The sequence below is a fragment of the Zymoseptoria tritici genome, chromosome 1 (genome assembly GCF_000219625.1).
Source record: "Zymoseptoria tritici IPO323 chromosome 1, whole genome shotgun sequence".
Taxonomy (NCBI): domain Eukaryota; kingdom Fungi; phylum Ascomycota; class Dothideomycetes; order Mycosphaerellales; family Mycosphaerellaceae; genus Zymoseptoria; species Zymoseptoria tritici.
Window position 1 is genome coordinate 4077643 of NC_018218.1, and position 26740 is coordinate 4104382.

Sequence of the window (26740 nt, forward strand, 5' to 3'; positions counted from 1 at the left end):
CTAACACATCACGTAGGAGCCAACCGACCAAGACCGTCCAAACAAGGGAAAGGAAGAGAAGTCGTTGAAGGAGATTGCTGAGGATGACTTGAAGCACAATCCCACCGCCCTCGGGGATCCCGTGTCGCTTAAAGCGGAGACGTCTGATACCGAGCCGACCGATCAGGATAGACCCGTCAAGAGCAAGTCGAAGTTGTAGACAATGGGATATAAATGGATGAAATGCTATACAAAATGACTTTTCTACGATTGTCCAATATGTGAGAGGCCGACCCTCTGGTTGATGATTGGCTAGCGTCAAGCGGACCGATCGCAACTGTTTGACGGATTTGTCTGTTGCATCAAAACCATTCATGTCGACCGTGAAGAACATGTGCTCGACGGAAGCATAGAGTGAAGAAAGAGCGGTAATGACATGTGATGATGGCGTTCTTCTCGTCCTTCACTCGATTCACCTTGTCCGCAGCTTTCGCATGTGATTCTCAGACCGCATGCGAGCAGTACTTCTTTTACCTTCTCCTCTGCTCTTCGCTCTTCGAACTTACCTAACATTCCGACCCCTCAAAGATCCAATTCGAGCGCATCCAGCATGTTCTCTTCGCCACTGCAGCGCCAACGAGGCGGCAACCGTGCGAGAGATCCCAAGGACGGCTATGCCGAAGACTTCTTCAGAAAGTCCAAGTCCAGCGATGACGAGCTGCCAGATCGCGCAGACAGGTGCGAGTCCGAAGAAGACAGCGATGCGGAAGTCGACCAGAAGGTGCGCGAGACGGCTGGGTCCAAGCGTGAATTGCGGTCTCTCAAGAAGCAGGTCGAGAAGGGCAAGGGTAAGTCGCGGACATTCACCAGCGCCATCATGCGATTTATGGAAGCGAGCTAATCCCCGTGCCTGCCTATTTAGATCCGAGTGGAAGCATCGAGCGTCAACGCGATACAAACAAGTCCGTCAACAAGAGCAAGGCGGCCACTCAGCAAACGACTCCCACCAGACAATCAACACGACAAGTCTTCGGAATGTTTGGCAGTAGCGCAGGCAAGACAGGAGCGCAGAGGCGCGGGCGGATCGAAGAGGACGAATCTCCATCGAGACGAACTGCAGACCATCTTCAGGGACTCATAGGATCTGCCGCGGAAGAAGACGACCTCGATGCTGCGGCACCGGAGAACACTACGACTCCTCTTGGGAATTTCCTCAAAGGCAAACTGCAGAGCGCAGAGCAAGCTCAGCCAGGCGAAGAAGCTGAGAGCAGTCCAGACCCGATCGCCGAGCCTGTCGACAGCGTTCGAGAGAGCATCGGAAGCGCAAACCAGAGCAAGGCCAAGACCAAATCGCGCGGCCGCCACAACTCCATGGCTCGTCCGGCTTCTCGCTCGCTTCTGAAGCAGCAGCTGAAGGACCAGGACAAAGAGAAGATGGATCTTCGTCGCTCCAGCCGCAACCCAGGCGCGAGTGGTCCATTTTATGGCCGCATTGCCTCCACCAACGCCTCGATCAATAAGAAGGCTTCAGGCCATGCGAAGAAGACATCGGGCAAAGTCAAGGAGCCCGAAGACTTCTCGGTGTGGACGGACTGGAGCGAGAAGTACGACGCAGGCAAGGTGTTGGTCGACCTTAGAGGCATCGATCCGAAGCAGTATGCGCGGTACTGAGATAGAGATGCACAGGGTCAGCAAGAGGCAGTTTGACATGTGAATGCGGGAAGGATGAAGTTGCTGTGGCATCGGAGATCTGACCTGGCTAGCGTCCGGGCCGCTGCAGTCTTTATTTTCGAACCAGGATTCATGACATCAAGGACTCGGAATCGAGGCACATCACAGACAAGGATGAAGTCTTAGGCGGTAGTACGAGAAGGAGGGAGACAGACACGGCAAACGTTCTTGGGATAGCGAGGAAGGCCACGAGAAAGTCGTTATGGCTGTGAATGTAACCTCCAGATCTCCAAGTCAATAGATTTTAGTCGTTGTGCTATAGAATTACCATGTGCCACCATGTGCCGTAGAGATCAAACTTCAAGGGACTCTGAGCTGCCCTGTGTTCCGGCTTGGCCAACGATAAAGTGGACGATAGTTGGCCAGCGCAACGGGAGAACGGGCTAGTGAGCAATAATTCTATTGGCGATGCATCCCAAACCTTGACCTAGTTCTGCCTCGTACACCTTTCCTTTCCCGAGCTATTGCGCCCAGGGATTGATTGAATATCGATTGAATTACCTTACCTCCCCCTTGCCTACCTCGCCTCCGCTGTTTCCATAAACCTCGTGTTGCGATCCTCCACGTGGTGTGCCTTCTACAGACTCCTCCGACATGGCAGCCACCGCAAACGGCCACGAGCACGAGAGCAGAGCTCACCACGCCATCGAATCTCTGAAAAATCACACTACCAATCGCCATCAGCCAGAACAAGTCGCGCCCAGCGCGGCAACCCTTCAGGCAACTCAGCGTCCAGTCGCCGAGCACTCTCGTGGCGTTGGAAGCAGGCCTCAGATCGTGAGCACCAGCGACGATGTCGACGTTCTCTGTGGACCGCTCCTCAACTACAAGCGCATGAGCAATGAGCATACAGAACAACCACAATGGCACGGCAGCGTCTTAATTGTCACCACGGCCGGTACGCGACCTGGCGAGCTGGCTCTCAACTGTGTTGGACCTGTGGGAGCTACAAATGGACAGACGGGGCCGCAAGAGCAGCGTTTCAATGCACAGCTATTGTTCGAGGATCCAAGGAAGGGTTTCTGGCGATACGAGATTGATGCGCCATTCTTGGAGCAAGAGATGACTTGGGAATACACGATTGCAAAGATGAGAGGAGCATCCGACAAACAACCACTGCGCAGGACGCAGAAGTTCGTTGTGCCGTCCAAGCACGAGAGCATGCGTATCATGTTCCACTCGTGCAACGGCTTCAGTGTAGGCACCGATGTCGAGTCCTGGAAGGGACCGTGTTTGTGGAACGATGTGCTGCGTGTTCACGAGAAGAAGCCATTCCACATCATGATCGGTGGTGGCGACCAGATCTACAACGACAGTGTCCGCGTTGACGGTCCGCTCAAGGTATGCTTGCAGAGGAGTGGTATATTTGAACCGATTTAAGCTAACTCGCGACAGGAATGGACTGCTATCAACAACCCCAAGAAGCGCCGTGATTATCCCTTTGGCGAGGACCTGCGTCGCAGATGTGACGATTTCTACTTCGAAAACTACACCCGCTGGTATGGAACCGAGCCGTTCTCGACCGCCAATGCACAGATTCCTCAACTCAACATCTGGGATGATCACGACATTATCGATGGGTTCGGCTCGTACACTGATCACTTCATGAAGTGTGCTGTTTTCCGTGGCATTGGAGGCGTAGCGCACAAGTACTATCTGCTATTCCAGCACCACGTCCCACCACCGCCGTCAACGTACACCACGGATGCCCCGCAGACCACTCGTGTCACGGGAGAGACCACCGCGGCCGACTCTGTGCAGCTGAAGGACACATATGTCATGGTTGCGGATCAGGAGGACCCTAGTTTCATCATGGGCCAGAGCCCTGGTCCGTATGTGGAGGAGCGCAGTCGCAGCATTTACTGTCAGCTTGGAAAACGCATCTGCTTCCTCGGCGTCGATGCTCGTACCGAGCGAACAAGACATCAGGTCAACTACCCTGAGACATACAACAAGATCTTTGGCCGTGCCAGCGACGAGATTGCCAAATCGAACGGTGCCATCAAGCACATGGTCCTTCTTCTGGGTGTTCCAATCGCATACCCGAGATTGCAGTGGTTGGAGAACATTCTGTCTTCTCCACTGATCGGTCCCATCAAGTGAGTGCAATATTTCCCCATTCATCGCGACTCGTACTAATATTTCTAGGCTTCTGAACAAGAGGTTCGGTGTCGGTGGCGGACTCTTCAACGACTTTGATGGAAGTGTCGATCTTCTTGACGATCTCGACGATCACTACACGGCTCACCAGCACAAGAAGGAGCGCAAGGTGCTGATACTCCGTCTTCAAGAGCTCGCCAAGAAGCACAGCGTTCGCATCACCATCCTCGGAGGTGACGTTCACTTGGCGGCCATTGGTCGGTTCTACAGCAACCCCAAGCTCAAGATTCCCGCCGAGCAGGATTGGAGATACATGCCCAACATCATCAGCTCCGCCATCACTAACAAGCCACCTCCACAAGCCGTCGCCAACTTGCTCGCCAAGCGCAACAAGATTCACCATCTCGACCACGAGACCGACGAGACTCTGCTCGAGATGTTCGACAAGAACCCAGGAGAAGGCGAGCAAGGCGTCGAGCCCAAGACTGCATCCACCAACCATGCCACTATGCCGAGCCGCAACTATGCCATCATTTGCGAGTCAAACTCCCACGCCGCGCAGACCAACGGCACGAACGGCATGAATGGCGCGGCGAATGGCGTCAGCCACGAGCTCGGAAATACAGCCGACAACACCCACTTCGAGCTGCCTAAGAACATGCGCGAGGCTCTCCACAAAGGCGAGTCGAACTGCGGTACGAAGCACCAAGCCGCTCAAGGAGTGGAGAAGACCGGCCTGGCTGGTGTCGATGGCCTGGACGTAACGATCAGAGTGGAGATCAGCCAGGGTGACCGCACAGGACGCACGGAGGGTTATGGCATCAGCATTCCTGCATTACAGGCTGGCGCTTACGCGGGCCAAGGCGAGAAGTGGTAGCGACATTCTTGTTCTAGCTCGGAGCAGCACGAGGCTGATGTGGAAGTCGCAAAGGGAAAGATGTGGTGTTTGGCGTGAGGATGATCGTTAATGAACAAGGTACCTCGCATCAGGAAGGTACGGGAAGAGGTAGGGAGAACTGTTGGAATGAATCGATACCCTTGTGTTTTGAGTCTTACTTGTTCAGTTACAATGTACGACAATCGCGGGCAACCTGCGACATGCCAGACACGCTTCCCTCGTCTTCCTCTTGGTTGAAGGTCAAACAGTGTTCGCCCGTCTTCATTCAGTCACGTCTTTGCACTTCGCCTGCTGCGGGACCTCAGCATCCACCTGGCACCATGCACCGGGCTGCACGCATGGCGAGTGCTTTGCAATGTGTCAGTAACGTTGCACGAGCATCGTCCTCACAATCAGAACAGTCATGTTACATACCTCGTTGCAGGCCAAGATGACTTGCACTTCTTTCGGGTTCCGCCAATTGAACCAGCATGCGCCATGGGGCTTGCCGTCAATGGTGCAATTCTGAGTGTCGTTGTCAGTAAAAACGAGATTTGATGCAGGGAGGACAACGAGGACTTACGCCATCGGCAAGGACAGTAGAGGCCATGGTGAGAATGACGACCGTGGCGAGCTGGGAGATCTGCATGGTTTTGGCTGTACTTCTGTGAATCGTGGAGTTTGTGTTGTCGCGCTTTTGGGAATATAAAGGAAGCATCAGTGGGAAAGTCGTGGAGGTGCAGTGTCTATGCTCACGGATTACTCATTGTACGGCGACCCGCGGAAACACTGTACATGGAGAGCCTCGGTCGATCGCATGGATGTGCGCAAATAGTTTTCACAACCTCGTTCCTGAAGGCCTGCCCGCAAGGATTATACTGCTAAATCTGAATCCCCGTACCTTCTCAGAACCCTTGTTTCCTCTTCTTCCTCGCTGGCGGTCTGCCTCCGAACCGTCCAGCCACGACCTGACTCATCTGTCCTCCTCCGAAGCTGCCTCCTCCCGCGGTCATCTGACTGCTCTCTGCAATGAAATTCGGCTGACTCTCGACTTGCCGTATAGCCAAGGGCTGACTGGCACTGAAAATGGCCGGCGCCTGACTACTCGCCAACTGACTCGCCTCCGCCGCAGCGACTTCCTTGCGTTGTCGTCGGATATGGCGCTCGGCACGGCGTTGCAGTCGCTTGCGTTCACGCTCTGTCATGTCTTCATCTTCTTCGTCGTCCTTTTCTGCGAGATTGCGAGAGGTGGAGAGCCAGTCGTAGTCCTCGGGCTGAGAGCCGATCTTCCAATGGGACAAGACGCTGGTCAGAGAGCGAGGCAGGACGTTTGACGTTGGTTTACTGAAGGTCGTGTACTTGCTCAGACGCTCGAGTTCGGGCGCCGCAAAGGTGGAAGGGTGACTTGAAGCTGTCATGATCGAAGGAGTTGTGGACGGAGTCGGAAGTGCGGATGCTTGCTGACTGAAGGTTGGCTGGCTGGAGCCAAGCTCGTCGAGAAGATATTTTGAATGATCCGCGGCCTGTCCTGGCTGAGTGGCCATGGCTCTCGCTTCAACTCGCAAAACGTTGCAAGCCAGAACGAGCTCCGCCGCAATACTGCTTGCCAATTTAGCTTTGGCCAGTCGTACTCTGCCAGGAATTTTCGCCGAGAGAGATGTGACCCACGACTGGACAACCGCATTATACGTAGCAGACATATCTGGCTGCATGAGGTCCTTGAGGGATGGCGGAAGGCTCAGTGGACGCAACACAAGTCTCTGCTGATCAGGGTCGGCAAGCTCGCCATCATCTTCGACAAATCTGGCCGATTCCTCAGGTAGGATTTGAAGCAACGACCTGAGCGAGTCCGAGCTGACATGTATGTCATCGATCATGAGTTCAATATCCAAATCACCATATAAAGTCTGCAGTGGATCCACGTTGTTGGAGTTCGGTTTTCGAAGAGTTGTTGCAATGGCGTCCAGAACTTCCTGCAAAGGCCGAACACCATGTACGGGTCGTTGCAGCAATCGTGTCACTCTTTCAAGGTCGATGGTTCGTTCTGATGGCAACAAGCGTGGCTTGGCTCTTCTCCTGCGCCGTGCTACAGGTTCGCCCCGGGGTGTCTCTTCTGCGTCGAGCTCTACGATCGAATCGTCGACGACAAAATTTGTAAGACTCAACCTGGAGCCCGTGGTCCTTAGCTTCTGCATCCTATCGGGCGGGCCAGGCGATTCGTCGGTTGAGAGCTTTGAAACCGCAGCACCGTATAGGAGACACTCTACCGCTTTGTATTCTGTCGTGATCATGCGCGCCGCAAAGAATCGCATGCCCAATGATTCGTGTTCCGAGGATCCCGTGTCCGTTCGCACTTGTTTCACCGGCTGAATGTGGATATCCGCAACGCGACTGCCTCGTTTGTTTCGTTCCAGAGCGGTCGTTAAATCGATCTCAAACGGGTCCTCGGAGAAGACCCGAAGTCCATCCAAGAAGCGGAGGCTATAGCAAGTCATCGGGTTGAGGAGGCTCGATTGAAGCATAACAACGACTGCTTGAAAGATATTAGCCGAATGTTCTCCCTTGACTTCATGTAAACATACTATCTGCGTCAATCCAAGTGTTCAGTCTTAACGTGGTGTCGTCGGGACTCCTGAAGTGGCGAAGCTTCAAGATCACTTTCGTGGCTGTGCCTGAAGATCGCTCAGTGCCCACCTCGTACAAGACGATGTGTGTTGTGGTCAGAACAAGGAACAGGTTCATGTGATCAGGGACAAGTCCAAAGTCCAGAATCCATGGTATTGAGCCGGATAACCCCCCAGTCACATCTTCTACGAGTACAGCCTCGTCTGCTGATATATTCACCAATTTCAACGATGTGCGGGTGCAAATCGCAACAGTCTCGATGTTCGCGATCCAGGTGATTCTAGCCCAACCGTCGTTCAGCTTAGTGTTTCCGTTGTCAGAAGAACCCGTCCATCTGCGATCGACTCGATCCATCTTTCGCGTCCTGAACTCAAGCACTTCCCATTGCCCAGCCTGATCGACAATAGCAAGCTGCTGAGGAAACCATGGATTGAACGCAAAGTCCGAACAAGGCACACCGGAAGTATTTCCAATCGATACAGTATAGAGCGGGTCCAGGACAAGCCTTGATCCGAAGGCGCCTGCAGACGATGCTTTCCGTTGCGTCGGATGATATATGACCACTCCAATTTGCGTGCGGATGCCCAGCATGACGTTTCCAGGTTGCACACTCGAAGAGAACCGCACTTGGAGAATGGAGGCTTTGCCAGGCAAGACCAAGTGCTCTCCATACATGGTCGGCACATTGAGCGAGATGTTGTCAGTCCCAGTCCAACCTTGCTTCTGATCTTGTACTCGCACAAGGCATAGGTCGGCACCATCTTCGCCCGTTGCGTACGCTGAAACAAGGATGGGCCGATGGCGAGACTCCGAGAATATGTGGCTGATGGCGATCAGGCTACCTTTTGTGGAGTCGTATCGTTGGATGGCCGCTTGCACGAGCTCCGAGGTACGTAAATGATCCGCAAGGATGGCAGAAGTGGCCTGCAGGTCCGGATTTGACTTCACGAGAGTTTTGATCTGCTGCTCATGTCGTTTCCTGAGTTTCGCTCCATAATCAAGTCCTGAGGAAGGGTGATGATTTTCAGGAGTGGATCCGGCCAAGAATTTGGGTCCTCCAAGTGGTTGTATGCGAATAGTCGGCTGTATGTGTCGAACGTGATTCCAGACATTCTCAGTGAGGGAGTAGTTGCCGCGACCAAAGTGACCATACGGCAGGTCGCTTCTGAACCGCTCAGCCATTCGGCTTCACGCGTATTGTTCGTATTGATACTGCAAATCCAGTCATAGTCGAGTCGCGGGATATTTCACAGGTCTTCGTCGAGAGTGACAGTGTCGGGCAAATGTCAGGTAGTATGGCGAGGTGTTTGCGGTGATGTTCAGAAATCTTCAGACTGCCCTGTCGTTCAAGAGAAGAAAGATCTGCCGGTCACTGCCGGGCAACCCGTTCCGTCCCGCTGTTTACTTCTCCACACTTCGTCCGTTTCAATTCATCGAGGCTTCATCCAACGCGACAAGCGACAATACGACATCTCGACATCTTTTTCAAACACAGACACACTCACATCACAATGTCGGCGACACTTACGCCACGCCGATTTGGCATGTCGCAATCCGGCGCGCCTCCAACCTATGCTACGAACTCAACATCGATGGCCGACACACTACCCACCATCGACTTCAACTTCAACGACTTGCGCGAGCGCATGCAGCAGTTCACTGTACGATTTGACGACTTCATCGAGCGCGGGCGGAAGAAGGTACTGGAAGAGCGAAATGCTTTTCGCATGAACATAGCAGATCAAGCAGGTGAGAGATTGCAATATTTTCGCATGCGGTACAGGCGACATGCTGACTCTCTCTCACAGACCAACAACGACAACGTAAACAAGCCATCACCGAGCTCGAATCGAAGTCCTCCAGCCATGCACACATAATCGCGAAAGAGACTCAGGAGACGGACGAAATGCACGAGGCGATTCGCTCTCTTACCTCACAAAAAGAAGAGCACGTTGCGCGTCGCGATCAGCTGAAGACCGAAATCGCATCCACACAATCAGCAATTCGACAACTACGAGACGCGCAAGCGGCACACCAACGGTCACTGGACGCACAAGCTAAGCATAATGTGCCGGAGCTGCGATTCTGGGAGACGTGTTTGGGAATGCGGCTGGATGGTACGGGAGTGGACGATCGGTTGAAATTTGTGTTTGTGTCCATCGACGACCGCGACACGGAACGGGAATGCTGGTTCGAGCTCAATATCGATGGCAGTCGATACGAGGTCGCGAGCACAAAGCCGCGACTGAATAGGGATGATGTGGACGCTGTGCAGGATCGATTGAATGAGTCGAACGACTTGGGGCCGTTTTTGAAGACCATGCGAGCTATGTTTGTGGAGGTGGTGAAGTCATGAGCGAATGAAGCATGGCTTGTGCAGAAGTGCATTGTGGAAGGATTCATAGACGAGAGCAGTGGGTGACGGGAGCCGCGATTGGCGCGAGAAACCTTGAACGCCAACCGGCATGGGCTATACCTTGGGCAATGATGATCATTCTCGCAGGACCGCCAAAGACACTGTTCTGAATACCTCCAGGCGATTTTTGCGAAGTTATCCGTACAGTCGCAAACGCGAAATTCTAGTCTAGGTCTCAACATAGCCCACGAAAGTGTTTGACTCTGCCCAATGATCGCGAGCTTGTGCTTATTGGTGATGACAAAGGCTGGCCCTGCACATGAGCTTGCCAGGATCATGCCGGGATCGACAGACCACACGTGGTGGTTGGTCCTCGTGGAGCTGTCCGCCTCCTGCATGACCTGTCGTTCACTAGTACACACGTGCAACTGTCACTTCTTGGTTCCTGGCCAGCTGCACATCGAATGAGCAGGCAGAGGGATGATGGCGTTGGTCGAAGTGGGATGCTCAAGTTGCCCGAACAAGACGGTACGACGGTACGAGAGGAACCGAAAAGTCCTTGACAGGCCGATCGCGCACGCAAGCAGACGCCGCCATGATGATGGTGCCGCATTGCCGTTCCCCTCCAGGTGAGGAAGGTACCTTACATCAAGTGGGAGGTGAAGTCGAAAGAGGTGAAGTGGTTCAGCCCACGCTTGCTGCTCCCTTGGTCCCTCGGCCTCGCTCGCTCTCTGAACTTTGGGCAGTGCCAACCGTTGGACACGGTAAGTGCGGCCTCGGGACCATCTTTCAATCATCGCACAATTGCCGGCTTGCTCTGTCGCTATTCATTTTCCGCTCTGTCGAGACACAGGGCATATCCTTCTACTGCTATTCCTTCGCTTCATTCTTTGCATGGGTGCCACATAATCACCACAGCCCTACAAGATGGCCACCTTCGGTGCACGCCTCGAGCAAACACTCTCACGACCCACAGCCAAGCCATACCGATCGGGCAAAATCACGGACACTCAAGTCCACCTCAACGAGAGAGGCAATGTTGACTTCGGCCCGGACGACATCGAGAACCCGAAGAACTGGAGTACAGGACGGCGGTGGTACATTACCGTCGTGGCAATCCTGTTGACCACCAACGCCACTTTCGCTAGCAGTTCTCCTTCCGCCAACGTTGTTGGCATCTCGGAGGAGTTTGGAATCACAGCCCTTACGGCAAATCTAGTCACGACGCTGTTTCTGCTTGGCTATTGCTTCGGTCCACTATTCTGGGCTCCCTTGAGTGAATGTGAGCTTCGTCTGTCAAGAGAATCGGGCGAATGGCTGACAAAAAGCTTGCATAGACTATGGGCGACGATTCGTTTTCTACATCAGCTTTATAATATATGCTGCCTTCAACTTCTTGGGAGCATTCACACCAACATTCGCGGGTTTACTGATCGGAAGATTCATTACTGGTGTCGCGGCGTCGTGCCCTCTAAGCAATGCACCCGGAGTGCTTGCAGATCTGTGGCCGCCTATAGAGAGAGGTAACGCAATGGTGGTTTTCAGCATCATGACTGTGGCCGGTCCAGCCTCTGGACCTGTTGTGGCTGGTTTTCTCGAGCTTACGGAGAACTGGCGATGGACGTTCTACGTTCTCCTCTGGCTATCGGTACCTACTCTCATTCTCATGTTCACCATTCCCGAAACGCTGCCATCCAAAGTCCTCACAAACAAGGCGAGGCGTATACGCGCGGCGAAGATCCCTGGCTACGAAAATGTGCAGTCCGATGTCGAGGCCGCCAATCAAAGCCTCAAATCCATATTCCGAATCGCATTGACACGGCCGTGGCGGATCCTCATCGACCCGATCTCGCTCCTGCTTGCCATATACCTGAGCGTGGTATATGCGCTCATCTACATGTTGTTCACAATCTACCCGATTGTGTTTCAAGAGAAGCGCGGATGGAATTCCGGCGTGGGTTCCTTGCCACTCATCGGGCAGCTCGTTGGAGCTCTGGTCGCCGGAGCAATGGTATTCTACGAATCGACCCTGGCTAGGAAGAAGATGATGGCAGGCGTTGCAAGGACTCCAGAAGACAGAATGCCGCTGGCGATGATTGGTGGCATCGGATTTCCAGTCACCATGTGTGAGTTCCACCTCATTCGGCCGGGAGGCTGGTGGTCATGCTGACACGTTCACAGTCTGGTTCGCCTGGAGCGCGAACTATAACAGCATCCACTGGGCGGTTCCAACTTTGGGTGGCACTTTCTTGGCCACGAGCACAGTCCTGCTCTTTGTGGCGTGTCTGAACTACCTCAGTGACACATATCTCATGTACGTTCTCTTCAATCTCCTGTCTGCTGGGCAGTACCACATCCCCTTGACTGCCTCAGATGCACTGGACCTGACTGACGCCGTTTCAGCTACGCGGCTTCAGCGGTCGCCGCGAACACAGTGTGTCGATCCCTTTTCGGAGCAATATCACCGCTCTTTACGAAAGCCATGTTCGATGCTCTAGGTGTTGGCGGTGCTGGCAGCTTGATTGGAGGCATAGCATGTCTGCTGGCACCTCTGCCGTTCATTTTCTTCAAGTACGGAGCCAGGATTCGCGAGCGATCGAAATTTGCACCCACCGAAGAACTCAAACCAACAGCAAGCGATGGCAGCAGTAACGACGACGTTGCGCAGACGAAACGTGACAGCTTTGATGCCGAGGCAGAGCTCGACGAGCAGGTTGGTCTGCCAATGCAGCGGATCGAGAAGGGAGGTTCGCGGAGTAGCGATGCGCTGGATCAGTCTGGGGACCCTTATCTGGATGCTGATGGCATAGAGAAAGCGGAGCGGCTGAACAGTACTGGCGGGAGATGAATGTGAGCGGGTAGTACGGCAGGACTAGAGTAAAAAGGAGTGTATGAAGCACTCATTGATCATTCGAGACGCATACCTCATCTCCACCAACACTACCAAAGTCTGTGCCTCACTGGGATTAATGTGGAAGCTCACTCATGGCGGCTTCTCGCCATCTTCGAGCGATGTCAGATCTGCCTCAGCCTTGTCTATGCGTTTTAGCAAGAACGACAAAGTGGCGTCTCGTGCCTTGTCCAAAGCCTTCAGCCGAGCAAGAGGCATTGCGGCATAGTCCATCGCAGGCTGTGAATTCGACACCGGCGCGTCCGCAGTAGACGGCGGACTTACAACAACACTATCCACACCTTCTCGCGCCTGCTTGACCACCTTCTCCTTCTTTGCAGCCAATTCTCTCAGCACCACAATACTTTGGTCCCGCTCTACCAGACTCTTCGCAAGTCTCTCATGCTCCGCTTCTTCCTCTTCGATCTTCCTTTTCTTAGCTCTCCTCTCCGCTTCAACCTCCTGATACCTCCTCACTGCCTCCCTTGCACAATTGTCAATATGCTCGAACCTCACAGGCCCCAACATGACTCCACCAAACCACCTCGCAACCACACATGTGCCGCTCACTTTCATCGACTCCAGAACCTTCTCAATCTTCTTGCCCGCGTACTTCTCCCCATCGTCGTCCGATCCGCAGATGTATTGTGTTTCCTTCGTGATGGACTGCTGATTGCTTTCCCGCCGCCAGCCGACGACTTTATGCTGCGCCGACTGAATCTCATCGATCGATTGGAGCTGTTTTGGCTTCAAGGAGGGCGAGTAGAGAGCGTAGAATTTGGACTCGCGGTCGTAGATGGCGGCGGATCGCGAGATGTCCGCGTCGGGAGAATTGACATCGATGTCGTCCCGGTCATCCTGCTTCCGCTTGAGAGACATGCTCGATGGATTTCGGGTGCTGGTCTGTCCACTGGCCCAGACCTCGCGGTACTGTGCGAGTGTTGTCGTGTTTCTGTCTACATGTTGGAGAAATGTACAGGAACACGGATGAATCGGCGGGGTTCAGCGACTGTTTGAGACGAGATCTCGTTGCTGACTCCACATGGCAGCTTCATCCGACGGGCAGCATTCCGTCATCGCTCTTTCTTTCCAGATGACATGGCAGCTGGAACGGAGCTATGCGGAGATCAAAAGCTCTTTTCAATGGACATTCCAATACAATCTCAATTCACCGTCTTGAAAGATTGAGCAACGGCAAGTTTGCTTTCTTCTCTGACTTCTATTCCACCGACTCGAATTTTCACATCCAATAACTCTCACAATGGCGGAGGAGCAGCAAGTCGCTCACATTTTGGTGGACAGTATTCACCGTGCTGGCGTCAAGACCGTCTTTGGAATCCCAGGCGCAAAGGTCGATGCGGTGTTCGACACATTATCAGACCACCCCGAGATCAAGCTCGTAGTCTGCCGGCATGAGCAAAATGCGGCTTTCATGGCGGCGGCCACAGGAAGAATCACAGGCATTCCTGGTGTGTGTATCGCAACGTCCGGGCCTGGAGCTGGCAACTTGACCACGGGACTGGTGACAGCAACTACAGAAGTGAGTATCTATTTGGTTTTCAAACTTCTCCCGAGCTGACTATATCTCAAGGGCGATCCTGTGGTTGCAATCGTTGGCTCAGTACCGAGATTGTTGAACACCAAACACACACATCAGTCCATGAAAGCCCTGGATATCCTCAAACCCACGTCAAAGTCAGCGACGAATATCGACGTGGAGGATCAAGCGGCAGAGGTCATTCTGGCAGCCTTTCGAACCGCGCAAAGCAACCCCAAAGGAAGTGCCGTAATATCGATACCCATGGACGTGGCTGCCGGCAAATCGAAGATTACAGCTTTCGACTCCCCCGCGTTCAAAGCACCATTGTACGGTCCATCGCCTATCGAAGCAGTCCGAAAGGTCGCGTCGATGATCGACAATGCGAAGCTGCCCGTTCTATTCCTCGGACAGCGAGCCTCGAGCCAGATCGTGGTCGAAGCAGTTCGCGAGTTCCTCAAGCAGCATCCGATCGCAGTTGTGGAGACGTTTCAAGCAGCCGGTGCAGTGCCGGAAGACCTCGCCGATCAGGTCTTTTTCGGACGAGTGGGCTTGTTCCGCAACCAGACCGGCGATCAAATACTGGCCAAGTCAGACTGTATCATTGCGCTTGGATACGATCCCACAGAGTACGATGCCAACTCGTGGAATCCGAGTAGCAAACTCAAGGTCGTCCACGTTGACTACACACCCTGCGACTATGGCGCATATTACAACCCTGAAGTCGAGCTTCTCGGATCTGTGCGAGAAAACATTCTGGCTCTCAGCCGCGAGGTCAAGCAAGTCAACGATCCTGCGAAAGACCCGTTCTGCCAAGGTCTGCTGAAGGAGCTCCGAACACGGCAGCACGAAATCGAATCGACCACCAGCACCGGGCTAGTCCATCCTCTCCAGTTCATCGCAGCCTTGCAAAAGCGAGTCTCGAAAGACACGACAGTCACTTGCGACGTAGGAACAGTCTACATCTACATGATGCGCCATTTCTATGCCTACGAACCTCGGAAACTGCTCTGCTCCAACGGCCAACAGACACTCGGCGTTGGCATGCCATGGGCCATCGCTGCCTCCCTCACCCAAGATCCACCCTGCTCAGCCAAGGTGGTCTCTCTCAGTGGCGATGGCGGCTTCATGTTCTCCTCGCAAGAACTCAGCACCGCCGTCCAACAAGGCTGCAACATCACACACTTCATCTGGAACGATGAGGCGTACAATATGGTCGAGTTCCAGGAGGAAATGAAGTACGGCCGATCCAGTGGGATCAACCTAGGCGGTGTAGATTTCGTCAAGTATGCAGAGAGTTTCGGTGGAAAGGGGTTCAGGATCAGCGATTCCTCGCAGATTGAGGAGGTCATGGAACAGGCATTGGCGCATAAGGGGTTGAGTCTGGTGGATGTGAAAATTGATTACTCGCATGTCAAGGACCTGGCAGGTAACCTGATCAAGGATAGTGTTGGTTGAAGATGGTCGAAGAAAAGTCATTAAGGGGCAAAAGGTAGATGATAACGGTATTATCTGGACCGATTGAAAATGTCACTCCTGTTTTTGCAGGATAACATTGGCGGGACTACTGTACGCTTCTCTTGCTAATCTCTACCACTATTCAGCATTTCCTCACACCTGTACAGTAAACTTACTGACACTGCTATATGATTTGTCTGCCAACTGACTTGTACACTTGACATCGGCCTGCTAATTTATCTGTACGCTTGTTAGCATGTCTCGTTATCTAATCTGCAAGGCAAAGTACACTCGAATGGTATGACTCGTGTCTTACCTACACGACCACCTAACATGCCTCACACATTCTCCTTTCCAAGGCATGCCTGTCAACTCACATATACGGCTGAACGGTGTGTCGTCCTGTCTTACGGACGTCGACCTGACACCTCTCGCCAAGTTTACAGAGTAAGGAGCCTCCGAGTCTGCCCTCCAAGGAACGATTAACGAACATCGTGAGTGCGATCGATCGTGATTCACGATCTACATAGTTATACATTTTCAGAGTCCACAAAGGCCTGCTATCCCTTCGCAGTCTAGCCCAATTGCTCTTCAATTCGTCACTCTATCCCATAAGCGGCTTAGCAATCTCACTCTGCCATCCGTCCGCTCTTTCAAATCCATTGCTATGCGTCGAGAAGTCCATAAACGCCTGCCTGATCTCAAAGGGAGTCGTCATAACGAACGGTCCGTGCTGAACAATGTTCTGCTCCAGAGGCATGCCAGCTGCGACGATGATTCTAGCGGTCTCTTTCGCATCAGCCGGAACCTCTGCCACAACTTGATCGCCCTGCTGCTCGAAGACGGATATATGGTGCTGAGGGACTTCCTGTTTCGTGGCTCCGGTATTCCATGTTGTGCTGCCCTCGATAGTGTAGGCGTAGGCGTTCCATCCTGCCGGCAGAGACTGCACGAATCGTCCACCGGGCTGAATCTCGACGTCTAGAAGCCAGACGGGAGTGTAGGCAAGCTCCTGAACGCTGTCGACGCCATAGCTTCGTCCGCTGATGACTTTGACGGTAGTCTTTCCATCCTCAGACTTGGCAACTGGAATTTCGCTCGCTCTGAGATCCCGATATCTCGGCTCGCAGTCCTTCAACTGCTTCGGTAGATCGACCCAGATTTGGATGGCAACGCTATCCGTGCCGTCGCCTTTGTCGCGAGGCATCTCTGCGTGCACTATGCCCCGGCCAGCAGTCATGAACTGCAAGTCGCCGACTTCAATGGCGCCTTTATTGCCGCTGAAGTCTTCATGATCGATAGACCCGCGAAGGACGCTATTATCAGAGGGTAAAGGGTCAGCTATGGCTCAGACAAGTAGGATTTCAGTGCAAACTCAGATCAAGCGCAATTTGAGAGACTATCTCACACTGCGCTGCAGACCTTACACCCTCCGTAGCACTCACAGGGTGATTGTCTCCATTCCTCTATGTGGATGGTCTGTGAAGCCGGCACCTGGTCCGACGCCTAAATTCAAGAGCGGAAGGTTCAGCAAAGTCTCGGGCACGCTTTGATTGTTGGGGCGGGAGTTGGGCTTCCAGCCCTGTGTATTATTCACTTACTCGCATGGTCCTAAATGCCACAGAAAAAAGGGTTAGCGGTGATTTAGACAACAAGGCGACACAAATTTTAGGAGCCTTACCATCATCAAGAAGGGCGAGAGATGCCGAAGTCTCGGTGTGCCGACTGAGCGTCTGACTGTGGCTCCAGCTCCCTCAGGCTGCTCTCTCGCCTCGAACACCTTCTGGATGCCTCGAGGCTTGGGAGACGTGGCATTGAGAGAGGTGTCGTTCGGCGGGATGACCGGCAGACCGACAAAGGTGGATGCTGGTGCCATCTTGATCAAGCTTTGAGTTCCGTTGAGTTTGATGTTCTTCGATATGTTGTTGATTGTAGAGGGTCGCAGTAGTCCACGCATATACTCGAGGATGTGTTCTTGCTGGTAGATTGCCGTGGCTGCGAATGCGATGAGTGCTATTGAAATGGACAAGAGGAGTCTCATCAGAATTTTGCGGTGTCTTTTAAAGACAGATTCCAGAGTGGTTTGTAACGGCCAGAAGGTGCTTGAACAGGAGAGAAAAGAGATCTTGCATTGGTCAAGCGCTCTGTGAGCCCTTCAATCATTAGCAAAGATTACTCGTCTTTATTCTCCGTTAGTGAATTAGTCGATCAATTACTTTTGTCTTCGGGCAGCTATAATTCAGCATAATTGGCTTCGTCCACGATGGGCTTTGGTGGATTTGTGGGCATTATTAGTTGAACCTCGGCCTGTATCCAAGCATGGTAGACATCCAATTCTTCCGTTGCCATCATCGTCAGGAAAGCTCGAAGGAGAGAGAGGGCAGGAGATCGCCGAATCAGCATCGAAAAAGGCCGTTCTTGATCTCAGCAAGCCAACGCCGGATTCTGCAGCATCGAACCAAATCACCTCATTCCATCTCACCAACACGGCGACGTTCCGATGGCCAAGCTCAATGATCAAGAGGCTGCAGAGCTGATGCAGGGCTTCATCGATTTTCATGCCTCTGCAATCGGAAAGTCCAATTACGACAGGCTGTTCTACGAGTCTCTCAAGGCCCGATCAGCAAGAGTCCAGGCTCCCGGCGTCCGAGCAAGCGCAGTGTTCGCCTTCAAAATACCTCCAACATATACCAATCAGCCCGAAGGGTCGGAAGTGCTCACGACTCATGGAGGTGCCATCGCAATGTTTTTCGACATGACGACTTCTCTGGCCATACTCGGATGCAACTTTCCCGGCTGGGAGTCCATGGGAGCGTCTCGAGATCTCAATGTGTCATATCTGAAGCCGCCCGTGGAGGGCGATGAGTGTTTGATCGAAGCGGAGGTGATTCAGATCGGAAAGCGGTTGGCGATGACGAGGGGCATCATGAAGAGGGAAAAGGACGGGGTGCTCCTGGCCATCTGTCAGCATCAGAAATACATGGCGAATAAACCGCATTACGATCCGACCAAGCACATCTCACACGGAAAGAAGGCGAAGCTTTGAGGTGCCAGGCCGGCAAGCAGCGCGGCGCGGCCTGATTTTCAGCTTCAGCATCATAGAATCGTAGAAGTAGCTAGAGTCCTTCCATGTCGTCTCTCGCCCAGAGCTTGACCGTTCGATCACGCCCACATGAAGCGATCCATTTCGAATCTGCCGTCGTATCCACCGCTAGCACAGTTCCGTCGTGCCCGGTTAGGGACTTGCACAGAGCCCAGTCATCAGCAGAGAAAATGTTGACTGCCTTGTCAAAGCCAGCGCTCACGATGAAAGTGCCACTCGTTTTCGGCTGCATCTCCTCATGCTCCGAGTCGCCATTCGTCATCTTGGTGTCGGCTTGAGACGCATTGCTAGAAAGAGGACCGTCCATGCCCTTGAACCACCTAAGGTCAGATACTCCACCGACGTGAGCTCCGATGCTGGCTGTCTCCCGAACAGCTCGGAGATCCCAGCATTTCGCGAAACCATCTGCACTACCGGTCATCACCCGGTACCCATCGCTACTCCAATCAAGGGCATGGATGGGCTGAATGTGACTCTCAAGTAGCATGGCCGTTCGTCCCGTCCGTATATCCCAGATTCTGCCAATCGAATCGAGCCCCGCCGAGGCAACCAGGCTTCCATCCTCGTTGAAGCTGACGGTGTACACTTCTTTGCTGTGGCCTTCCTGAAGTAACAGTTCGGTCGTAGTGTTAACATCCCATAACCTCCAGGTTGTGTCGTAGCTCGCACTTGCCAGATACTTCCCTGAAGGATGAAATTCCGTTCGACAGACGCGAGCGCTATGTCCGCTGAGAGTCGCGATAGGAGTGTCTTGTGTCAGCGACCAGAGATGAATCTCGCCATCGGCAGCGGACGATGCCAAATTTAGATGTTCCGGCGCAACAGTCGATGAAGGCAATGTAGCTGTTGGCATCCATGTGATGCCTCCGATCATGCCCTTGTGCCCTCGCAGTGTCATCTTCGTTTCCAAATTCGGGACATCCAGTAATTTCACGCTTCCTCCCCAATCTCCACAAGCCAGCATCTCTCCGTTTGGCGCGAATCGCACAATGCTCAGCGGCCGTTCACTTGCAATCTGACTGCCGAACAGCTCGACCTCTCCCAGCTTCTGTTTGATAGCTTTCCGATGTTTGACATGTGTGGCCACGGGTATCTGACTCTCGGCTTTCTGATGTGCAACGCGCTTCGCTGTCCGTGGAAGCGAATATCGTGCGATGTCCTTCCTCGCGGTCAACAATGCTTGACTGCCCTCAATGTAGAATTCACCCTCCTCGTCGTCGTCATCAGACTCGTCGGCATCAGCCATAGACTCGTCCTCGCGCTGTCCATCACCGCCATCCTTCTCTCCCATCAATAGCTCTCGTAACCGGTCTCGTCTGTCCTCTTTTCGCTCGCCGAATAATGTGATGGGTTCGCCGCGTGCTCTCAGCTCCGTCCTTACTCGTAGATCGTCCGTCGGTACAGCCAGTGCCGCAGCTCTTCGCTTTCGCGCAAACTCGTCGAATACAATCGCTGCATTTTGAGAAGGTCCGCCGCCAGAGGAAGGTAATTGGTAGTTGGTGTCGAGGGCTGCAGACTGTTCGTTAGACAATTCACCATAGCATGCTGCAATTGAAGACTTACGAATATTGTTGATGTCAATGCCCTGCTCAGCCTGCCGATTGTACCGTCAGTATTAGTCCATCGCTCGGCGCATATCGCTCGTTCTGGCATGGCATGTGAATATCGGAACTCCGTAGTCAGGCGCATGTTGCTTACCTCGTTGGACTGTTGCTGCTGTGACTCTTCCTCCACGTACGCCTGCCGCGACGGATGTATAGACATGTTGGCGACAATCGGGGATTGTGTGTTGAATGTGAGATGGTCAAGAAATTCGTAGCTCGAGATGTGACGCGCGACGGCGCATTGAATCCTCGAAAGTTTATCGCTAGCTCCACCCAACTACGTACCACGTACCTTTCAACAACCGAAAGAACGACCACCACACCACCACTTCACCATCTGCCATTGCTCAAACCCGCGTGATGCTGTTCACCGGCCTTGTCCTCGCCTACATTCTCAACGAGGCTCTGCAATGTCCGCTCCCCAGGTGCTCATGAAACGGAGCGCCAAGTTAATGTTGACAGCCTCGCGCCTCCCTCCGACCACCACTTCGCCCTCCATGCCGCTCAAGCCACGTCGGTCTACATACTCCACCGCATCCGAGGCGCAGCCTTTCACATACCGTCTTGCAGCCGCATCGTCGCCAAAAACCGGGCCTGCGAGGCCACCGAAGCTGGGACGAGACTACTGGCAATATGCTTCCACGCATGTAAATCCCTCTCCGCCATATCTGCGGTCGACCAAGAAAGATTCGGGAGAAGATGCATTCTTCGCGACCACAATCGGCGGAAGCCCGCATCACGTTGCATTTGGATTGGCGGACGGTGTCGGTGGATGGCAAGAGTCAGGAGTAGACCCTTCGGTATACAGCCAAGCTCTCTGTGGTCTCATGGCTGGAACGGCGAACATACACGAAGGTACTGAGGAAGGAAAGCCTTGCAGAGCTCGAGAGCTCTTACAGACTGCGTACGATGCGGTCATGGCCAACCCTCGTATCCCCGCTGGCGGGTGTACTGCCAGTCTGGGAGTTGCAGACGCGACAGGTAATATTGAAACAGCAAAGTAGGTGGTCATATAATGTGAGCGTACCGCTGTGCGAACGCTGACCTGGAAACAGTCTTGGAGATTCAGGTTATTTGATTTTCGGCCCTGGAAGAGTGGCCCATCGATCGGTCGTTCAAACTCACGCATTTAATACCCCTTATCAGTTCTCAAAGGTACCAGCGAAGATGCAGGCCCAGTATGCGATTTTTGGAGGATCTACACATTACAGCGAAACCCCAGCTCAGGCAGACGTATTCATTCACCAGCTCAAGCACGGCGATATAGTAATGTTCGCGACCGATGGCGTCTGGGATAATCTGTCGGCGCAGGATACCCTGGCGATTGTCACGCGTGTCATGGAGGGTGGAGGATATTGGTCGAAGTCGAACAATGGTGCGGAGACCATGCTCAACGATACACTCATTCAAGCGTTACCACGGACGATTGACGACACAACCTCGCAAAACTACCTCCCAGGGATACTTGCTGCTGCGGTGATGCGTGAGGCCAAGATGGCTGGGTTGGACAGGCGACGGAACGGCCCTTTCGCGAAGGAGGTGAAGCAGTACTATCCAGACGAACCATGGGAAGGCGGAAAAGCGGACGACATTGCGGTGGTGGTTGCTGTTGCAGTTCAGGAGATGGATGGTGAGCCGGACACGAAGCCAATCAAAGCAAAGCTATGAGGAATCGTATTTCGACATGTGCAAGACGCACGATCGGTCACCGCATGATTTTGCACTGGGTGAACTCTGTGGTGTGCTCTCGGCGACGAACAGAGTTCAGGACATGTGAATGGGCTCGGCAGAACCTGGAGAGACTCTATCGCCGTGGTCTTGGAAACGTTCCTTGCGACGCGTGGTCGCACCAAAATGCGGTGCGTCCGTCAGACTCCACCCGCGTCGCACCGCCGCACGCTACAGCGAAATCTCGGCCCCCCCAGCGAATGGACTGGTCGATTCGTGGCGAACTTCTAAAGACTCGTCGATTTTACTTCGCTATGCAAGGCCACTCGCAGCAGACCCCGCGCTGTGCAATATATGACGGCGTGTCATTGTGATCAATTTCATGATGTCCGGCAGTTGTGGGAGATTTGTGGCCCCGCATCGGCCGCTCCTGCGACACTCTATACGCGACGAGCACCGCATCTAGGCCGGGAGAGTGCAGACCAAGGGAGGAGACATATAACACTTGACATGCCAAACGGACGAGCACATGAAGAGCTGTCGTCCCTCGTGATCTACCCGGTCCTCGATCGTTCCACCACATCATCGTCGTCCTGCCTTTGACTTTGGTACTTGAGGTGGATTGGTCCGAGGTCAGTCATTGACAACAGGAGCAGAAACTGACCTCTCATGGCGAGATCACTATTACTGGCATCGATGTTGCCACTGCTATCCTCCGCCCGAACACTCGATTGCAGCATCTCCGCCTTTCAAGCCATCCTCCCATCCACCGCCACAGTCGTGTCCGCAAACTGGCAGGCCGACAATTCCACCTTCCAGGTTCCGAGCAGTAACGTCGCATATCCAGTCTCGCCAACGAATCTTCGAGCTCTGTGCGCGGTGGAAGTCAATGTCACGTCGAGTCTGACTTCGGCGTATGGCTTTGGACTTTTCTTGCCTCGGGAATGGAACACACGCTTCTTGGCGGTAGGAAATGGAGGGTTTGCGGGAGGTGTGAATTGGCTTGATATGGTGAGTATCTAGTACTCGAGAACCGGTGCGCAGGCGGTCAGCTAATCCTCCGTTAGGGCGCCGGAGTAGGGTACGGTTTCGCCGTGATGTCAACAGATACAGGGCACAGCTCTGTCTCCACAGACGGAAGGTGGGCCCTGAACGAGGAATCAGTCAATGACTGGGGCTATCGCGCCATGCATGGCTCCGTGGTATTGGCGAAGGACATCGTCGAAGCGTACTACAGCTCTCCGCCGGTGTTCAACTACTTCTCGGGATGCTCGACTGGTGGCCGGCAAGGCTTGAAGGAGGTTGAGCTGTACCCTGAGGACTTTGACGGTGTCCTAGCCGGTGCTCCTGCCTGGTGGACGAGCCATCTCCAACCTGTCAGTCAGCGCTAGTGTCGATCGTTGGACGAAATGCTAATCTTCTTGCGACGCAGTGGACGGTCAATATTGCGCTATACAACTTGCCGAACACGACTGCGGGACACATCCCGCGGAGTCTGTTCCCAGCCATCGAAGCTGAGGTCCTTCGACAGTGCGATGGAGCTGATGGACTCGTCGACAGCATCATCTCCAGTCCACGAGAATGTAACTTCTCATCTGAAGCACTTCTCTGCGGCTCAGATACTGTCAGCCAGACGCGTGCGGGTTGTCTCACGGCGCCACAGCTCGGAACACTCTCTCGGATCTATGCAGACTACTATGGTACCAATCACACATTCGTGCTCCCAGGTCTTGAGCTCGGTAGTGAAGCTCAATGGGAGGTTTTGTTGGGTGGCAATGAACCTGCTGGCCTAGGAACAGACTATGTTCGGTACTTTCTCCTGAAAGATCCGGATTGGGACTTCAACGACTACAACGACAGCATTGTGGACATCGCCGACAAGCTCCAGCCGGGTAATGCCACCGTCGGACTTGACCTCAGCGCTTTTCACGCGAAGGGCGGGAAGCTGTTGCAGTACCACGGCATGGCGGATGCACTCATCCCGACCGGATCATCGAGTCTCTACTACACGGATGTCGCCAGAACGTTGCGACCGCGGGGAGTCGATCTGGACTCGTGGTATCGGCACTTCCTTGTCCCAGGTATGCAACATTGCTCAGGCACTCCAGCGGGAGTCGAAGCGCCGTGGTACTTCGCCGGTGCGAACCAAGCAGGTCGACTCGGAACTGGAGTCAGTGGCGTTCCTGGCTTTAGAGATCCTGAGCACGATGCTTTGCTCGCGCTTATGGAGTGGACGGAGAAAGGCCAAGCCCCTGACCGCATTATCGCGACCAAGTGGAAGAGCGATGCGCTGCACGATGAGGTACTGAGGCAGAGACCGCTGTGCCCGTATCCTCATACGGCCAAGTATGGCGGCAATGGTGATCCGGATCTGGCGGAGAGTTGGGCGTGCGACGGTTTGTTTGTCCTGCAGCAGCAATAGCATACTTCGTAGGGATGTCGCTCCACGGCTGTACCAATTGGATGATTCCCCGATGGCGATTCTTGCAGTCAGCGTTGCCAGAACGGAACAGTCATGATGACAAGCACATGGTAGATCGGGTTGGCTCGGAGTGGTTTGCGAACGAGTTGGGTAGCAATTTGAGAGCAGATGATAGCATACCAATTGCTGGGGCGGAATGATGACGCTTTCGTGGTTGCCGAGCTGAACGGTCGTTTGCGTATCTCTCCAGTGAGCCTCGCAATCTCACTTGGCGCAAGCAAACCTGCCCAACAATCACAAGTCCGGTTGGCAACGACTTCCGGATGACATGCCAGAAGCGAGGAGGATGTTTGCAGGCGTAAATATGGAGTTCCAAGGCCGAAATCCCAATGAAGCCTCATGTTGAGAGTAGTCTTCACGCCCAAACGTTCGAGGCTGCACGATAGGCTGACGGCAGCTCCCCACGCACAAGGTCTGCAGCTTGCCTGCGCGCGGGATGGCGGTTACAGCACACCGCGTCCCACCGATTGGACAGTCGCGCCGGAAAATCAGAACAATGTCCAGCCAGTTCGGTAAAACGCAGGTCAAAGTCGCGGTTCGAGCGGGAGCAAGTGCGTCTACACTGCGGTGTAGCCATCGCAACCAGGCTCGCTAAGGTGTGGAAGCTGCGAACGCTCGACAGCCACAGCACTTGCCCTACGATTTCGTTCGTTTCAAAGGCCTGTCTGGACGTCAAGTCGCCATGTTCCTGAGCTGCTGCCTTGACTTGACAGCTCGGCTGGCTTTTTTCCTGCGCAGTGTGCTTCGACTTGCCATGATGTTTGTGCGTACCGAACTGCCGCTTGGGCTTCCATAGTAGTCGCGTGGTAAGTACGGCTGCGATAGTCCCGGTCATGCGCAGACAGGTCGGTAGTAGACAAGTCTCATACTCAATTCTCACCGATCGCGAATCACATGGCTCGGTCCAAGCGGAATGGTAGAGCCGGGCTCTGTATGTCGAGCGGATGCCTCGGGTACTCGCAAATAATGTGGACTCGCTGAACAAAAGCAGTTCCAAGCTGGGCAAGGCATTTCTGGATTCGGTCAGGCGGTGACCAGGATGTCATTGTTTCCAAAGTTCAGACCGGGACCGATCGGAGGTAAGGTGACTTGATTTGCCTGTATCGTGCTGGGCGGCGCATCGAAAGGCTGGTCGTTTGCGCTCTCTCGTCCGATCGCGATGGACTGTGCTTCAAGTCGTCGTCGGCATTCGCAAGAATAATGGAGCCTTCGGTCATAGCAGCGGTGAGCGGACGAACTGGCTCACGATCTAGCCCGGCTTACGAGATTGCAAGCGAAGGCAAGCCTGGCAGCTTGGGCTCTTTGGCCATTTTTGGTGTGAGAGGAGGTGCAGGTGCATGGTGCATGTCCATTGGCATCTCAGATACGGGCCTCTTTGGACCATAAGTAGGGCGAGGAGTGTGTGATGTCGCCACTGTTGGGCCACGGGGAAAGCGGTTCGGGCAGACGTGCCTCATAATATTCATCACAGTGTCATCCCCTCACGAGTACGACTGCCCTCACATCATTGCCTCACTGTTCATTAAGTTCTAGCGTCGGGCCGTTGGCTAGTCTACCACGAGTTTATCTTCCTCCTCTAAGACGACGACAGCCCTGCTTGGTATGTCGACTCCATGGCATCATTTGTGGCTATTTCGACTTCATGGCCTGTGAGAATCCGCCGTCAAAGGTCAAGGTTGGGCTCCATCTGAAACGCGGTGACCAGCCCCATGCGATCGTGAGGACCAAGATCACGAGATGTCTGAGACCCCGCCTCTCTGATCTTGCACAATTCTCCCGCTCTTCATCCCCTACACAAGGGCTTCCCTCGTAATAATGTGAGTGTGGAGGAGAGTGAGAGCATGAGACCGGCATCTCCTCACCACCAGCAAATGCCGGAGCCGAACGTCTCTCCGCCCTCCTCCCATGACCATCCTTGTCGCCTGATGAACAAAAACCCGCCCGCGATCTGTGTGAGGAGAGGGAAGGCCGCTGCACGCTACTGCACGACAGCCCGACGATGTGGAAGTACCCTCCCATCGCATCCTACAGTACAGTACTATTGTTTGCATCCGATTCCTTTGCCTGTCCAGTCCAGTCTGAGTAAGTGGGTAGCAGTGGGACGAACGTACCCACGCTCCGGTTACGGTAGCACGTCGTCGCGCCGTCCCGCGGACTACACTATCTATCGTGCTGCTCTTGTTCTAGAGCTCACTTCTCTCTACTACCTTATTACTCTTCACAGTATCTAAAGCGAGCTTGTCCCTGCAACTCTTCGTCACTTCATACCACTCTTTCAGTAAAAGATTGTCGCTCTTCGTCTTGTCGCTGCCTCCGCTGCTTGGACCTCC

At 53.8% G+C, this 26740-nt stretch overlaps 13 protein-coding genes across 13 annotated transcripts; 9 read left to right on the forward strand and 4 right to left on the reverse strand.

Moving 5' to 3' along the window:
• Positions 1-589: 589 nt before the first annotated feature.
• On the forward strand, positions 590-1650 carry MYCGRDRAFT_89767 (uncharacterized protein; the record flags this gene model as incomplete). The annotated part of the gene is made up of 2 exons (XM_003856467.1): positions 590-827; positions 902-1650. The coding sequence occupies 2 exons, from the start codon at positions 590-592 to the stop codon at positions 1648-1650; spliced, it is 987 nt and encodes a 328-aa protein (XP_003856515.1).
• A 654-nt stretch (positions 1651-2304) lies between these two features.
• Positions 2305-4687, forward strand: MYCGRDRAFT_66768 (uncharacterized protein; the record flags this gene model as incomplete). Its single annotated transcript, XM_003856468.1, has 3 exons — positions 2305-3051; positions 3106-3809; positions 3859-4687. 3 exons carry the CDS (start codon positions 2305-2307, stop codon positions 4685-4687), a joined length of 2280 nt encoding a protein of 759 aa, XP_003856516.1.
• Positions 4688-4870: 183 nt separating this feature from the next.
• MYCGRDRAFT_107460 (uncharacterized protein) lies at positions 4871-8494 on the reverse strand (the record flags this gene model as incomplete). Its single annotated transcript, XM_003857110.1, has 6 exons — positions 4871-4901; positions 5028-5056; positions 5123-5212; positions 5271-5352; positions 5642-7217; positions 7270-8494. The coding sequence occupies 6 exons, from the start codon at positions 8492-8494 to the stop codon at positions 4871-4873; spliced, it is 3033 nt and encodes a 1010-aa protein (XP_003857158.1).
• A 410-nt stretch (positions 8495-8904) lies between these two features.
• MYCGRDRAFT_84013 (uncharacterized protein) lies at positions 8905-9668 on the forward strand (the record flags this gene model as incomplete). The annotated part of the gene is made up of 2 exons (XM_003856469.1): positions 8905-9061; positions 9121-9668. 2 exons carry the CDS (start codon positions 8905-8907, stop codon positions 9666-9668), a joined length of 705 nt encoding a protein of 234 aa, XP_003856517.1.
• An 856-nt stretch (positions 9669-10524) lies between these two features.
• On the forward strand, positions 10525-12516 carry MYCGRDRAFT_66773 (uncharacterized protein; the record flags this gene model as incomplete). The annotated part of the gene is made up of 4 exons (XM_003856470.1): positions 10525-10950; positions 11006-11794; positions 11850-11982; positions 12072-12516. The coding sequence occupies 4 exons, from the start codon at positions 10596-10598 to the stop codon at positions 12514-12516; spliced, it is 1722 nt and encodes a 573-aa protein (XP_003856518.1).
• Positions 12517-12651: 135 nt separating this feature from the next.
• Positions 12652-13485, reverse strand: MYCGRDRAFT_107461 (uncharacterized protein; the record flags this gene model as incomplete). The annotated part of the gene is made up of 1 exon (XM_003857109.1): positions 12652-13485. The coding sequence occupies one exon, from the start codon at positions 13435-13437 to the stop codon at positions 12652-12654; it is 786 nt and encodes a 261-aa protein (XP_003857157.1).
• A 263-nt stretch (positions 13486-13748) lies between these two features.
• On the forward strand, positions 13749-15553 carry MYCGRDRAFT_107462 (uncharacterized protein; the record flags this gene model as incomplete). The annotated part of the gene is made up of 2 exons (XM_003856471.1): positions 13749-14098; positions 14150-15553. 2 exons carry the CDS (start codon positions 13820-13822, stop codon positions 15551-15553), a joined length of 1683 nt encoding a protein of 560 aa, XP_003856519.1.
• A 604-nt stretch (positions 15554-16157) lies between these two features.
• Positions 16158-17429, reverse strand: MYCGRDRAFT_33608 (uncharacterized protein; the record flags this gene model as incomplete). The annotated part of the gene is made up of 4 exons (XM_003857108.1): positions 16158-16869; positions 16999-17059; positions 17155-17164; positions 17235-17429. The coding sequence occupies 4 exons, from the start codon at positions 17427-17429 to the stop codon at positions 16158-16160; spliced, it is 978 nt and encodes a 325-aa protein (XP_003857156.1).
• Positions 17430-18236: 807 nt separating this feature from the next.
• Positions 18237-18530, forward strand: MYCGRDRAFT_19026 (uncharacterized protein; the record flags this gene model as incomplete). Its single annotated transcript, XM_003856472.1, has 1 exon — positions 18237-18530. A coding segment is annotated over one exon (294 nt), but the record flags the coding sequence as incomplete, so codon positions are not given.
• A 139-nt stretch (positions 18531-18669) lies between these two features.
• MYCGRDRAFT_31393 (uncharacterized protein) lies at positions 18670-20420 on the reverse strand (the record flags this gene model as incomplete). Its single annotated transcript, XM_003857107.1, has 2 exons — positions 18670-20172; positions 20355-20420. 2 exons carry the CDS (start codon positions 20418-20420, stop codon positions 18670-18672), a joined length of 1569 nt encoding a protein of 522 aa, XP_003857155.1.
• A 325-nt stretch (positions 20421-20745) lies between these two features.
• On the forward strand, positions 20746-22481 carry MYCGRDRAFT_53722 (uncharacterized protein; the record flags this gene model as incomplete). Its single annotated transcript, XM_003856473.1, has 2 exons — positions 20746-21260; positions 21316-22481. 2 exons carry the CDS (start codon positions 20758-20760, stop codon positions 21926-21928), a joined length of 1116 nt encoding a protein of 371 aa, XP_003856521.1.
• A 143-nt stretch (positions 22482-22624) lies between these two features.
• On the forward strand, positions 22625-24414 carry MgFAE2 (putative ferulic acid Esterase/Feruloyl esterase; the record flags this gene model as incomplete). The annotated part of the gene is made up of 3 exons (XM_003856474.1): positions 22625-22939; positions 22996-23304; positions 23361-24414. The coding sequence occupies 3 exons, from the start codon at positions 22625-22627 to the stop codon at positions 24348-24350; spliced, it is 1614 nt and encodes a 537-aa protein (XP_003856522.1).
• An 887-nt stretch (positions 24415-25301) lies between these two features.
• Positions 25302-25826, forward strand: MYCGRDRAFT_102715 (uncharacterized protein; the record flags this gene model as incomplete). Its single annotated transcript, XM_003856475.1, has 1 exon — positions 25302-25826. One exon carries the CDS (start codon positions 25611-25613, stop codon positions 25794-25796), a length of 186 nt encoding a protein of 61 aa, XP_003856523.1.
• Positions 25827-26740: the final 914 nt, after the last annotated feature.